This window comes from Lipophrys pholis (assembly GCF_963383615.2).
Source record: "Lipophrys pholis genome assembly, chromosome: 6".
NCBI classification, from domain to species: domain Eukaryota; kingdom Metazoa; phylum Chordata; class Actinopteri; order Blenniiformes; family Blenniidae; genus Lipophrys; species Lipophrys pholis.
This window is the reverse complement of record NC_137629.1, coordinates 6,991,828-7,006,023: the sequence shown is the minus strand read 5'-3', so window position 1 is coordinate 7,006,023 and position 14,196 is coordinate 6,991,828. Positions and strand designations below refer to the sequence as shown.

Below are 14,196 nucleotides of genomic sequence, written 5' to 3'. Positions count from 1 at the left end.
ACTCGGCACAAGTAATTTTTCCACCTTTTGGGAGCATTTCACATGTAAATGCCAACATGAATCCCTTTTGCGAGATTTTAAAACCTCAACCTTTAACTCAAAGAAGTTGACATTTGAATATCAGGTATTTAAAGCTTACCGGGACAGTTTAAATGAAGGACAAAAAAAGCCTCCTCCACTTTCTATCTCCACCTGTATTTGTACTGACAGACTATCCCGCATTAATGAGAGCTGAGGATGGGAAAGGCCTCTCTCCAGTGACCTTGATGTAGCTGCTTTGAAAAGCAGCCAGTGTGAATCTTCATTACCTGGCCTGTCGATGTTTCGACCTTGAATAAAACATCTATGCAGATGAGAGAGTTGGGAGATCCATTTCGTTCAAGTTTCCTTCGAGCAGTGTAACGGTCTCCTGTGGCCTTGGTTTGGCTTTAATTATGCTGGCATTTGAGTGTTAATTTTGAGAGACTCAGTGTAGCCAAATAATTAACATTCAGTGGTAATGAGAGCATTATTATGGTGCTAAAAGACTCGTGTGGGCTGGATGTATCTCAGACTTCACATTTACTATAAGTGAAATGCTGCCAAATTTTGTGGTATGTCTGGAGCCAGACAACCTCAGCTTAGCCTTTGACACTGTAAATAAAACCAACAAGTGGGGAACTGGGAATTGGCTGTCAAGAAAAGGCTTTTAATTCAGCTGAAAAACGTTATAGTGTCGCCCAGCACTTTTCTGTTGGCCATTGTTCTCGTTTCACTGGTTGCTTTCACACTGATGAAAGCTGTTGTACAACTCAGTTTACACAGTGTTTTTCCCTAAATGGAAGCCGCAATGTTATTGTCAAGACAACTGTTGTGAACATTTGATCAAACTTTCACATGTTGTGGTTTCCTTTTAGCAAATTCCAGATGTGTCCCCCACGGGTCGCTGGACCACGCTGGTGCCTCTGCTCTTCATCCTTGTGGTGGCTGCTGTTAAAGAGATCATCGAGGACCTGGTAATGCACACTCAATGTATTATTTGGTGCTAGATGTTTCTCACTTTTCCATGAAAAATGCCTGAAAACATGATTCAAAATTAGTTCAGATTTTTTATTAAAATTGGTTTTATGCTGAGATTGTAGTAATTTCTGGTAGTAATTTTGTGGTTTTGTAAAAATATTGACATTTTCATCACATATACTCTGCGTCATGACAAATAAAAACGATGGCGTTTAAATTTCAAGGTTATTATGGCACTATTTTACTGGTCCGACCCACTCAAAATGAATTTGTGCTGTATGTGGCCTCTGAACTGAAATGTATTTGACACTCCTGATCTTGATAGTAAATATGCAAATTAGTCCATGTTAGTTTCATTGTAGCTATTTTTAAGTCCACTTAAGAGAAAACAAGACATTACACTTTATAATGCTTTGGCGTGTACCACATAACATTCTTTTCAGTTTTCTGATTTGTTTTAAGACAAATTTAGTGACTATATAATCATCAGATGTTGTTAATAATTATTTGCAACTTTCAGTGTTTACTTGTAGTGCCTTAAAAATTAAATTTTCTTAGGTAATTTACATGTACAACATAAAAACCTTTACTTGAAAAAATAAGGCCATCACTATTCTTTAAAAGACCAAATTTGCACTTAATTTAAACCAGCTTTTACTAAATTTCCTATAAAGCGGAAAGCATACAGGCCTTATGGTTTTACGCTTGTATGCCTGCCACAAAGTGTTAATTGTGTCTTCAGTGGTTGATAAAAGCCCTCCTCATCCAAGTCTACCTTTATAGCACACTAAATCTAATACAAATAATTAGTTTGAGTTCATGAAACACAAAGAAAAAAACAAATTTTTTATAATTGTATTATTAGTAGGTCAGAGATCCTCGTTTGAAGCGTAGTACCTTAACTAAAATAGACCGTCCCCCCTGTATGTGTAGTGTGCAGTGCTTTTACTGCGCAGTGAGTCCTCCGAGTCCTGAATCAGTGAGGTGGCAGTGATGATGATGTGACCACAGCAGGATTTTCCCCAACATATAGACATGGCATCACACGTCGTCGTACATACACACATTCATATTTCAGAGGTCACAGCTGTGCCTACTGCACCTGGGGTACTCATTCAGTCAATTAACCTAGATACTGAATGCTCATGTACAAAGGCAATTACACACACAAAACACACCAACTGTCTGCCCCCAAGTGAGCTTGAGCTGTTAGAAAGATGCTTAAGAATTCTATTTAGTATACAAGATGGATTTTCATATTTTTCACTATATGAATTTTTTCTTGTGTTGAATTAAAAGACGTTTGCAAGTAATCCACTCACATCTGTCTAAACTAAGTGAGAGAATGTTGCATTGCACTGGATTGCAGGGACCCTGCAATGCGATCCTCCCTGCAGGTCCCAGTGGACGGTTACTCTATACTATTAGCTTCTATCTGGTGCTGAAGGGAACAGCACAGCACTTTTTCTCCTGGCCTGTTGTGAAAAACATGGGAACAGAGTGGTGATGACTCCGTCTTTATTGCTGAAGGTCACCTGCACACACGTCTGTTCCCTGTACTGTGCTGTCCCTCACAAGTTGACCTGACAGGGCAACATCGACCCCTAACTTCATGAATCATGCACTATGGATACACACAGTACAGCACGAACATTACCTTGTTGCTGGCTGCCTCTGCTGCAGCAGACACAGGCTAAAATGTAAACAGTGTTGGATAAAGAATTGGCTCCAAACTTTCAGTCTTTAAATGGTGTGTTGAAAAGGAAAGTCAGCACATGATAAACTGAAGAAAATTATATTTTTTCCCTCTGGTTGAATGTCCTTTACTACAGCTCAATGTCTCATTAAATGTATGTTTAACATTCATAGTATTAGCTGTTTCAGCTACAGTAGCAGTAGTTTCTCTATTTTTCTCTTTATGGTTGAAGTCTATAGAGGCCCAATACTGCAGTATTCACGTAGAACTTCTCCACTGTGCTGTGATTACATACATCATCTAAATACAGCACCTCTCCTTTTCACTCCACCGGGAAACAAGAAGTGAGAGAGGCCGTAACGGCGAAGACGAGAAGGATGAAAGGGAGTAGAAATTGTGAAGTACCTGTCAAAAACAGCTCTGTAAATATAGAGGGTTTTCTAGAACCAGACCTAATAGGGTGGATGAATGAAATTAGCCCACAACTCTTGCACAGGGGATGATGAATGAACTTTGTAAAGGTTTTCGATCAGCAAACTTTTTTTTTTCGGAGCATTGTGAAGTTGCTGAAAGGCTGAATCCCTGTGACATTACCGGCCTATTCATTAGACCATAGACCACCGCAGCATGTTGCGGGGATTATCAAATCAAATTTAACCCCACTGAAGTCTGGAAAGAAGGGTGACGTGTGAATGCACATAAAACAAACCCATTTTTCACGCTTGGTCTCGGTGTCAGCAGGTTGAAGACTTATTTCCTCCCTGAAGTCACCAGTATCACCCCGAACTTGAACTGGAAGGAGCCCGAAATGATTTAGAACACATATCCGATTGGACCTGCCCGCTCTTTGCTCATCACAAATAGCCCATGTTGCTTTCAGGGCCCAGACTTTGAAACCCACTGATCACTTGGTTACATGAGAGGAACGCAGCAACACATTATTACTCAGCATGATGCCACTTGACAGACTGTCCCTTGGAATCAGCTGCCGAAGTCAGTTGACTGCGTGACTGTTCAGCCGACACGGCAAGACGTAATGCTGCTGATTTGGACTTTGATGGGGTCACACACAGTATAGTTTAGTTCGCAGAGTTAGTTGGAAGACGCACTGTCGGTATGAAGACGTGTAGGCTTGTTGCTGATTATTTGGCTATTCATGGTCAGCAAACAATCAGCATACCAGTTGTTTGGAGTATGTTGACAAATAAATGAAATGATTCATCAACCAGCATTGCATAGCAGTGACAGTCTCATTTGCAATGAGTAGAAGCCATTTTTTTCTTGGGTATTTTCTATTTCTTGTAACAAACAATCAGATACTGTGCCGACCGTATCAGTACAAGTTAACTTATGAAATCAGCTGCAGCTCTTGTAATCATGATACTTTTTAATGTTAACCCACGTCTTGTATTAAGCATTACAAATCCGGTTTTGTCTTGGTTGCTGCACGATTTAACCTAGATTTCAACATTTGTATTTATTTTCTTCAATTCTTTATTCTCTAAAGTCAATGGAAATATATGTTTACATGTGGAAGCAGGGAAATGGCAATGAAGACCTTGAACCTTGAAAATTATTGTTTAGGTGCTTATGAGTGAATGGAAAATATAATATGCGTGTAATGTGAACGTTTGCTTTTCCAGAAACGTCACAATGCTGACAATGTGGTCAACAAGAAGGAATGTCAAGGTACTGAAAAACCCTTTCCTTGTTTTATTAGAAAGCATACTGCTGAATGTCATTTTGTGTAGCAATGTTGACATATGATAGCATTTTATTAAAACAATGAATTTCTTTTTGACATGCTCCAAAATTAATTTAGATCAAGAAACATTTTCATGCCAAATATTTCATATTTTCAAAATAACCATAACAACACTTATGAAATCTCTTGTTGCCTTTATCTACGGTTTTCTTAGTGAGACTTGTCATCAGTAACACCAGGCTGATGACTGGAGGCAGGAGGATGTACCTCAGTTGACGAAATAATGAAACCTTCTTTTCTTTGAGTTTTACATTTATAAACTTGAGCTACAAATTCAGAGTTGCAACAGAGACGCTAAATAGTGACTCCAGAGTCACTCGTTGCAGAAACCGGCCTGACAACGAATCTTTTCTCACAGCTTCTGTTTTTCTTTTCTTCGTTCGTCTCTCTCACTTCCTCTGTCGTTTCGGAACTTCCTGGATCTCTGTTACTACACTCCGCAGTACTGAGAAATGGTGCCTGGGAGATTGTGCACTGGGAGAAGGTATGTACCCACAATGCATCACTGGCTGTCATTTTATTCTTCTGGAGCAGCAAACATATCCTTCATCCCGTGACCTTTCACCACCTCCAATGCTATCATCATCTGGAGCGCGAACACACACACACACACACACACTAAACTAATTAATCCAGTGTTTCCATGTGGCCGGTCATTAGGAGGCTAAGCTGGAGGACAAAGAGCGGCTTCCTCTCCTCCCTCATAATGGAACGTTATTATTGTGGCTGGAGCAGTTCAGCTTAAAGCCGAAGGTGTTGGAGAGTTATCACCTGGCATTCCAGTAACACAGACTATAGAATGATATTGCGCTGTTCATTAAAAACATACATATTCAACATGTGAACATTAAGAATATTTTATTTCACATTGCGCAACATTTTTGGAGAACTAAATTACTTGCAGATTATGGAGTGTCTGTCTTATCGTGCTTCCATTTTAACTCCCACAGGAACATTTCTGCAACAATTAAAATGGAATTTAATAAGACCAATATGAGAAATCTTTTTTACAGAGTTTATGTTGCTTTGAGTCCATTAACTGAAACTACACTGAAGAGCAACAAAAACCTGTTTCTGTCTTTACCTTGTAACAAAAACATTTGATTTCTGCCTGGAATTGATCTCGTGGTGGTGGATGTCAAGTGCTCCTTACTTTTGTAAGGTTTAATTCTCAGTTTCTTCAATTTTCCACCCACTTGAAAGGGTAGCTTGCTTCAGAAGATACTGCCTGGAATTCACTCAATGACCACTTTGTTTCTTTTCTTTTTATTTTGAAAGTTGTCCCGGCCAAACAAGTGAAAAACCTTAAAATACAAACACAAAAAGACACTCAAATGTAACTCAAGAATCCAATACTTAAATTTTTGACTAAGAAAAAATAACCTTCAAATTAAGCAGAACATTGGTAATAAGTAGAAATTGTCCATACTTAAAATACCCCAAATAAATGAATTACACTTTACATCACTGCTCAATACTGATTTTAACTTGTAGCACCTTTTAACTCCCATAAACCTATGTTGAAATTACTTTCAACTTTCCTCTTTGAAGATACACGTTTTTTAAAATGTACTTCCCACTAACATGTTAATATACAACATTTTAATGGCCTTTTAAACACGTGACTTCAACTTAACAGAAATCTGACTACATGATTTAACCACAGCTCATGGCAATCCAAATGCAAGAAAACACAACATGCCCAAAGCTCACCGGCTCCTTGTTTTTGACGCACGCTTTTTCTCTTGCAGTCTCTTTTTCCTTTTGATCTTGCAGTCCAGACTCACTGCCTTCTGAGTGAATGGTTCCAAACTTTTCTGATCAGTAGATCACCTCCACCTGATGGAATCGAGCTGCTGCATTCAGCCTGGAAGCCACACCCACACCCAAATACACTCAGGCAGAAAGAGGGCATTGCAGCTCAGCTCAACAGTGTAGTTTACTGGAATGTGTCTTTTCCCTTTATAAACATAAAAGAGCCCACAAATAGTGTAGACTCAAATAATCCAGGCATTTTATATCTGCATCATGCATATTATATAAGCAGCTTCAGTCATAAATTCCTGTTTGGCCTCCTAAGTTTGTTAAAGCTAGTTAATCTCAAGCCAACCAGAATCAGGCCAGGATGTTTCACTTGTGGTTATAGCGAATATATTGATCATCAGGTGTTTTATCATGTGTTTTATATGTTCCATTTGACTGTGATAATACTGAAGGAATGAAAGTATTTGATTATTCATTGTTTGTGGCAGATTCGTTTAGTATTGAGGAGTAATTTGACAACTTTTGGACAGATTCCCTTCATGTTTCTTTTTTATTTTTTTTATTTTGTGAGAGCATAATACAATATATATACAATATTTTTTCCCTACACAAAATAAGAAACAAAATACAGAAAATCAAACACAAACTTTGAACATATCAGTAAAGATGGTCAGATACAAAAAAGCTAATCGAAAAAGAAAGGTCTACCCGGGAGTTTTTACATAAAGTATAAGTGGTACAAGAGTAATTGTTAGGCCCCATAGAATATCTAGCTGTAAAGTATCAAAACATTATACAATCATTCAGTTAGTACTTCCATCTGTAGGGAACTCCTATATCTAACCAACTTGGTCTAAAGTTTAGTAAATACATTAATCTGATGGCAAAGGGAGAAGGCAATCCTTTCCATCAGATAAATGTCATCTACTATGTTTATCCGGTCCTGTGTTGTCGGTGAGTCAGAAGCAAGCAATGCCTTATAATGGCTTTTTTTTACCAGCAGTTATCAGCAGTTAACCCTGACCCAAAAAATATTCATTAGCTTGTCTAACTTGGAAATGTAAATTTTCCAAAAGTAATGTAGTAAACTGCATTTGGAGGTTAGTGTTAAATATCCCTCTTAACACTTTGTGGAGCTCTGTCCAGAAGGGCAAATGTCAAGCCAATCCTCTTCCGATATTAAAAGATTGTCCTCCCTCTTCCATTTCTCCTTAACATATCTTGTACAGTAGGACTTTTTCGACAATAGGCCTTTGTAAAATTTGGAGATTACAGCCTTATTGGATTTGCTTTGGTAAGCATTCATAAAAATGATCAATATTGGGTCAGTAATGTCCATTTCCTTTCTGATGTTACTTTCAAAATGCTTTGTACCTGGAGAAATCTATAAAAATCAGTTCTTTCAAGGTCATAGTCTTCCCTTAACCTCTCAATGTTTTTAAATTGTCCCTTTTCTGTGAGAAAGTAAAATGTTGTTATTCCTTTTAAAATCCATTATTTAAAACCCTTATCTAATGTGTTAGGCCTAAAATCTGGATAATAGGCACACCATTAAATTATCTGTAATTTATTTAATTTGTACTCTTCTCTCATCATATTCCAGATTTTTAACTGTGCTTTAATCCATGGGTTCTGCGCCTTTTCTATGAATCTTCCCAGTGTTTGTGAGGTAGTACTGCTTGTATTGGGGGGTCTACCAGAGTAGAAAGTTTGATAGCCTTCCATCTGGCTTAAAAGGATTGGTTGCACAAATTAAATAGGGGGCTCGTCTGGGCTGCATAATAATAATCTTTAAAATCAGGCAGTGCCAAAATGGAAAGTTGTTGCTTTATTTCTGATTATGCATGAGAACTTATTCTATCCTTTAAATATGTAATTATCAACATGTTGGGTTCTTAGGATGCCTGTTTTTTGTAACGTGGTTTATACTTTCACTCTGTGACAATTTATTTTCATCAAGATTTCCTCACAAATATTAAAAGAAAAACAACACGCTTTGACCACCACTTTTTCGTTCCTGCTTTTTTTTTTATGGCACTGTATTAATCCCCAGAGGGGAAATTCCTGATATCTATCAAGCAGAAGTTGAATTTACTGACCTTGTTGACTTTGTCATTCAAAATGACAGTTGTCACATCATAACCTCTGGATATCTTACTTTCACTATTAACTAGGAAGTCAAGCTTTTCCATCATCAAACAAGTCAAAGGTTTTAAAAATATTGAATATGTTTTCTTACATCTGAATGATGAGTGTGTCTTTGTCATATTGGAAACAGTTTTTTGCTGAAATTGCTGTTTTCTCGGCAGTTCACAGCAGTAACCAGTTTATTTTCACAGGTTGAGGTGGGCGATATTATTAGAGTAAATGGCAGTGATTTCGTACCTGCGGATGCTGCCATTTTATCATCCAGGTATCGGAGGCCACTGTTCTGCCCGGACTGTGTGGAACTTCTCCCTCTGTTTCCTTTTCCTCCTCTTGCTCTCTGTCAGCTCTTCATGAAGAAGTGATGGTTTGAGAGAATCATTGAGCCAGTGTTTTTGAGTTTGGAAGTCAGCTGTATTACTAGTATATAAATATGACATTTAAGCATTTGGTAATTCACTACCTCTCATGGCCACCATCATTTCTTCAGTTGGGTCTGTGGTAATCTGATTTTTGAGTAGATTTGAATGGTCATATCAACATAAACCTACCTACCTCCTTCACCTTTTCAAAAACCATGTGCAATGGAAGAGATATTCCTACTAACAGCAGTTCTTTGCCCTTCTTAAATGTTTTTACTTCAAATTTATTTCATGTTCTCCTCCGATGAAACCAGTGAATATTTTTTTTTCGAGATGTTCCTTTTCCTTAACAGTTTTGTGAAAAGGTGAACAGATGACCAACCGTTCCTTTGATCACACAGGACTGATCATTGTGCTCTTCTCATTTCCCTGAAACTGAAACCTCTCCATCCTTCCTTTGTTTTCTTCCCCTCTCATCCTCCCCTCCTGCCCTCCCTGTGCAAACAACTGCCACACTCCCCCTGCTGGTGTGTGGTTGGTAATATCAGGTGGCTGTTGGGGAAGTAGTCAGAGCTGCAAATGGGGATCACCTCCCGGCTGACCTCGTCATTCTGTCGTCCAGGTCAGGAAACCAGCAACATTACCAACAATACAGCGGTGGGAGAGATGGGGGCTGTGTGTACCAACTGAGATGGGGCATTGTAGCTCTCCTAACATGATTGAGAAATAGTTAATTTTTCACACCAAAGGAGGGAAAGGGCCTGTGATTGTTTTGGAAACAACCAGATATTTCAATGCCATGTGTCTTTCTTATTTGTTTTCTGCTTTTCCTCCATGTTGTCTTTTGGCAGCCGTAATTGGCTGTTTGTATTAGCAGCTTTATTAAGTTTGATTTTGTTTTACCATTTACATTGTATTGTGGAGTATTTTAAATCTTTGGCTGAAACTTCTAACACTGCTCAGTTTGATTGTAGTATTACACCACAGGAGCACATGCTCCTCCTTTAAAATACTTTCTTTTATGTCTGAGTCTATTCTCCATATCCCTGCCCTTGCATGGCTTGTATGGCACTCTGAATGTGTTATAGTTTGCATGCACTCATAATCCAAGATGAAAAAGGTGGGGAATAAAACCCACATCTTGGACTTACAGTATTTACTAACTTTGCACAACATGCTGCTGCCATCTGGAGCAGCCTACATGTAATTCAGTTATTCACAATCACAATGCAAGAAGTAGAACAGCAATAAATGTAAGTTTTCACTTTGTGGCCATCACAGTAGGCTTCTGCTCATCTCTCTGCAATCAAACACTCATTTAATAGTTATTAGCAGCAGATTCAAAACCTTCCAGTGATTGTGGAAGGGCTTATGAATAATTTACTCCATTAAGAGCAGCTAACCAGCGACCCAGCTCACCTCATCCACCGGCATGCTGTACAACTCTCTGTCCGTGTGCCCAGAGTCTGTCAGAACTCTATTGTCTGCTTTGTTTGCTGTGCTTGGTATGCCTGCTTGCTCCGATCGCCCCACTCTTGATGTTCTCTCTCTCTCTCTTGCTCTCCCTGTCTTCACTATTGGTGCCTTTGCTGTGTATTTTAGCTTCACTTGAAAGACAGCAAGGCTCCTTGGGAACACCAAACAAAGATGTTATGTCTGTCTTTGGGAGGTTTACTGTACATTAAGTGGGTGACTTCATTAAGGCCCTGATGTTGTTTAGAGGCTTTCTTTGGCTTGCATGAAGCATCTTTGTTAGCTGTTTTCAAGCTGTTGTTCTGTTGTAACACATTAAATTGACCTTGATATTGAGAAGTAATCACTGGGAAATAATTAGTACTTTGCTTATCACTACACAATAGTATTTAAAACAAGTTTAGATGACACAATCTGGAACATGTTATGGAGTAATAATTCACTGTCAGAATATTATTATACAACTCCCAAATGTCTTATCTTATCGCTCCACAACAGTGAACCACAGGGTATGTGCTACATTGAAACATCGAACCTCGATGGAGAAACAAACCTTAAAATACGACAGGTGATTTTTCTCTCAATAATTTTTTCTACATTTCCATTATGAATTTCAGTCCACACAATGTTGCACTGCTTTAAAGCTGCTTTAACAACATCTGCAGGGTCTCCAAGTGACTGCAGAGATAAAGGAAATTGACAACCTGATGCGTCTATCCGGGCGGATGGAGTGCGAAAGCCCAAATCGCCATTTGTACGAGTTTGTTGGGAACATCCGCCTGACTGGACACAGGTGGGCTCAGTTGCAGGGCTGCACTCCTGGCTCTGTGCCGCTCTTACTAACTCAATAGCGCATTAGCCAGGACCAGAGCCAATACCGGAGCATTATGAGGTTGCAGGGAATATTTCATCTTTCTGCTAAATAAAATTAAAGGACCTGCTTCAGTGATATTCAATTTCAAACCTGCTTTGCCATTGTAAGGAAAATGCATTGTGTCTGTGTGGCAGCTTTTAGGACACAGTGGCTTAAACCAAAGAGTCAAAGACTTGAGTTAAAAGTGTAATGCAATATCTTCATATTGACTGAAATGTTATTAATAATGAGTACTGTGTATTTTGTTCAGTTTTAGCAGTGGGATGCTGAAGTCATTAATCCTTAAAGGGTCATCTCCATATTTGTTAGTTCACAGTTCTACTATAATTCGTTTTCATGTTTCATTGTTCATTCCTAAAAATTTCACACACTTTGTATGTTCTGGTCTCAAATGAACATTTACCACTAGAGCATTTGTAAACAGCTAATTATAATATGGAGGCCAGTCTGTCACAGCAGCACATACAATTCGGAACCCCAGTTGATTGTGATGTCTTAATAGGAAATAAACCTCCTAATGACATTGATGCTTCTCGTTGTAGCACAATGCCACTGGGCCCAGACCAGATCTTACTGAGAGGAGCACAGCTGAGAAACACGCAGTGGATCCATGGCGTGGTTGTCTACACGGGACATGACACAAAACTCATGCAGGTGAGGCATGCATGTAGAGCATTTAGTGTATTATTAGCTGGAAAATAATCAGTCTTGATGTTTCTCAGTAATTATCGCTTTGTAGATATTTTATAACCTATACAGAGACTTTGTTTTACTCAAATTAGTTTTTCCACTTTCACAGACCGCACAAGAAGAATTTGCTGTCTATCTTTGACACGGCTGTTTTCTGATGTTTTTCCCAGAATTCCACACGGCCTCCTCTGAAGCTATCCAATGTAGAGCGAATCACCAACTTTCAGATCCTCGTGCTGTTTGGCTGCCTGCTGGCCATCTCTCTGGTCTGCTCCATCGGCCAAACCATCTGGAAGTACCAGTATGGCAATGATGCCTGGTACATGGACCTCAACTGTAAGAGTCTCAACAGCCCCTGCTGCACATCTTATAGCGCATATTTATGTCTCACTTGTCCATATCAGCTTATTTATTTGTCACTTTAAGTTCCTAAATGCTGGTATGTGTTGTGTCGTGTGTTTTTTTTCTCCAAGTTTTACTTTACGTTGCCTTAGTCAAACTACGTTTCGCATTACAAGTGAAATATGTGGCAATGTGGGAATAATTGAATTCCCTTTTTAAGTGACAAAAGACAGCTGAGACATGCATAAATGTGTTGTGAATGAGTCTGATTGGAAAAAAAAGAAATGGTTGAATATCACTGCGCTGCTGTACTTTTTTGTTCCTTTCTAATGTTCTGTTTGATTTTGTTGTTTTCTTTGTTGTCGTTTTTTTAACAGCTCCAGGTAACAACCATTTAAAAGCCTTGGCCATCCGTGAATGACCCTCCCTTACTAACCCCTTACTGAAGCTCTGCCTTTGCTAAGCAAATGAAGCCCCCTACCCTCGCCCCTATATGGCTGCCCTACTTTGTATGGGCCCATGCCATGGACAAGCACATACCAGGGATCCAACAATAGGTTTTTCCCCTCCAGCTCTTATACCTTCGTCTAGTTATTTTCAGTGCCTGATGCAAACAGTGTTTCACTTTTCCTCCATTTTTTTTGTGCCACGTTAAACGCTTTGCAGCTCCCAAGCTTCAGACTGTCATTTTTCTGTCCTCATTTTTTTTTATATATATATATATATTTTTTTTTTCCTCTAAGAAATGAATAGCAGCATTTACTTTGACTGCAAGGCAGATGAGGTTGGGCTCAGGAAGCTTTTCATCGCAGGAGGCTTATATGTGTTTGTTGCTTGAACACAACATGCGATGTGACCCGAGGGACACGAGCTGACATTTTCTAAATGCCTCTGCCGCCCTCTATTCTTGTGTGGATTTTTCAAAGGACAGATAGATAGGGGAGGGGAGGGAATAGAGGTGAATTTTTACTTAATTTTTTTTACTAGCATTTCAAAACATTATAGGACACTAGTCTTTTTTGAGTCATTGAAACAGACATCAGCTCAGTTTAAAAGAAGGCTGCTCATTTCCTGGCTTTGGATGTGTTGTGATGAAGCTCTGAACCTGGTGTGCAAAGTGATTATCGTGACACTTCAGCCATTACTCTGTACCCTGATAGGCCTGTATAGGAGAGGTTGTGCCCTGGTCAGTTTAAGCTTGCATTATGACTTACACTTGTCCTCTTCAAACACTTTAGTATTGGATTTTTTATTTTTTAAATTTTTTTTTAAATTTTAAATGTTGGCCACATTGGCATTCCAACCACCTTCTAAAAGACCTGATGTCAAAGTAATGAGGGCAGTGTAAGTTATAAAGCTTCATCTTGAGACTGATTTTACCTTCATGAGGAGTTGCCGAGGCTCTGTCCAGTGTGTATTATTCAACCTGTGACAAAAGAGAGGTGGGGATATTGTCACAAACAGCTGATTTACTATCACCAGTTTGTTTTCTTAATTATAATTTTTTCTTCAACTGCACTCACTCAACATTTGGATGATAAATGTAGATCGGACCAGAAGAAACTGTGAGGCCACACCACAGCTCACAGGCTGGTACATACCACAAATGCCAGTGATCATGCACACGAGCTGAATAATGAATTTGACTCTGACCTGTTGCAAAATACTGACAGTTGTCAGTGCATTTGTTGACAGCCAGATATTGTAACAGCTAAAGTAGGGTGTTCCTTCCATCTCCCACTGTTAGTTTTTGTAGGTAGTTGGGTATTTTCTGGCCACATCCCCGAGGTCCTGCAGAGTATCTGCATGTGGCTGCTTTCTTGGCTGACATGCTGGTAACACTTCTGCTTTTAGCATGGTGTTGGAAGAAGTGTGGATTTTTTTCTTTCTCACTCTAAATACTGACATGTCATGTGAAAACAAAGCAAAGTTAACTTAGAAAGATCACATCATTTAGTTTATGATCACTTTAGTCACATGCCTGTTCACATCCTATTTTGACATTATTGTGGTATTGCAGTTACATAGACAACACATCCATTGTAGTTTTTCAATTGTTGACTGAACTGATTTGCCACATTAACTG

At 39.0% G+C, this 14,196-nt stretch overlaps 1 protein-coding gene across 3 annotated transcripts in view; it reads left to right on the top strand.

Moving 5' to 3' along the window:
- The window catches only part of atp8a1 (ATPase phospholipid transporting 8A1), a 115,068-nt gene that overhangs the window by 29,134 nt on the left and 71,738 nt on the right, over positions 1 to 14,196 (top strand). For all 3 annotated transcript variants that reach the window (XR_013935411.1, XM_080465387.1, XM_080465386.1), the window contains exons 4-11: positions 897 to 995; positions 4,339 to 4,384; positions 4,904 to 4,944; positions 9,280 to 9,353; positions 10,703 to 10,772; positions 10,870 to 10,997; positions 11,621 to 11,732; positions 11,939 to 12,104. Coding sequence is in view for 2 of the 3 variants with exons in the window: in XM_080465387.1 (XP_080321513.1) it covers positions 897 to 995; positions 4,339 to 4,384; positions 4,904 to 4,944; positions 9,280 to 9,353; positions 10,703 to 10,772; positions 10,870 to 10,997; positions 11,621 to 11,732; positions 11,939 to 12,104 (736 nt within the window). In the remaining variant the exon portion in view is untranslated. The remainder of the gene's footprint in view (positions 1 to 896; positions 996 to 4,338; positions 4,385 to 4,903; positions 4,945 to 9,279; positions 9,354 to 10,702; positions 10,773 to 10,869; positions 10,998 to 11,620; positions 11,733 to 11,938; positions 12,105 to 14,196) is intronic.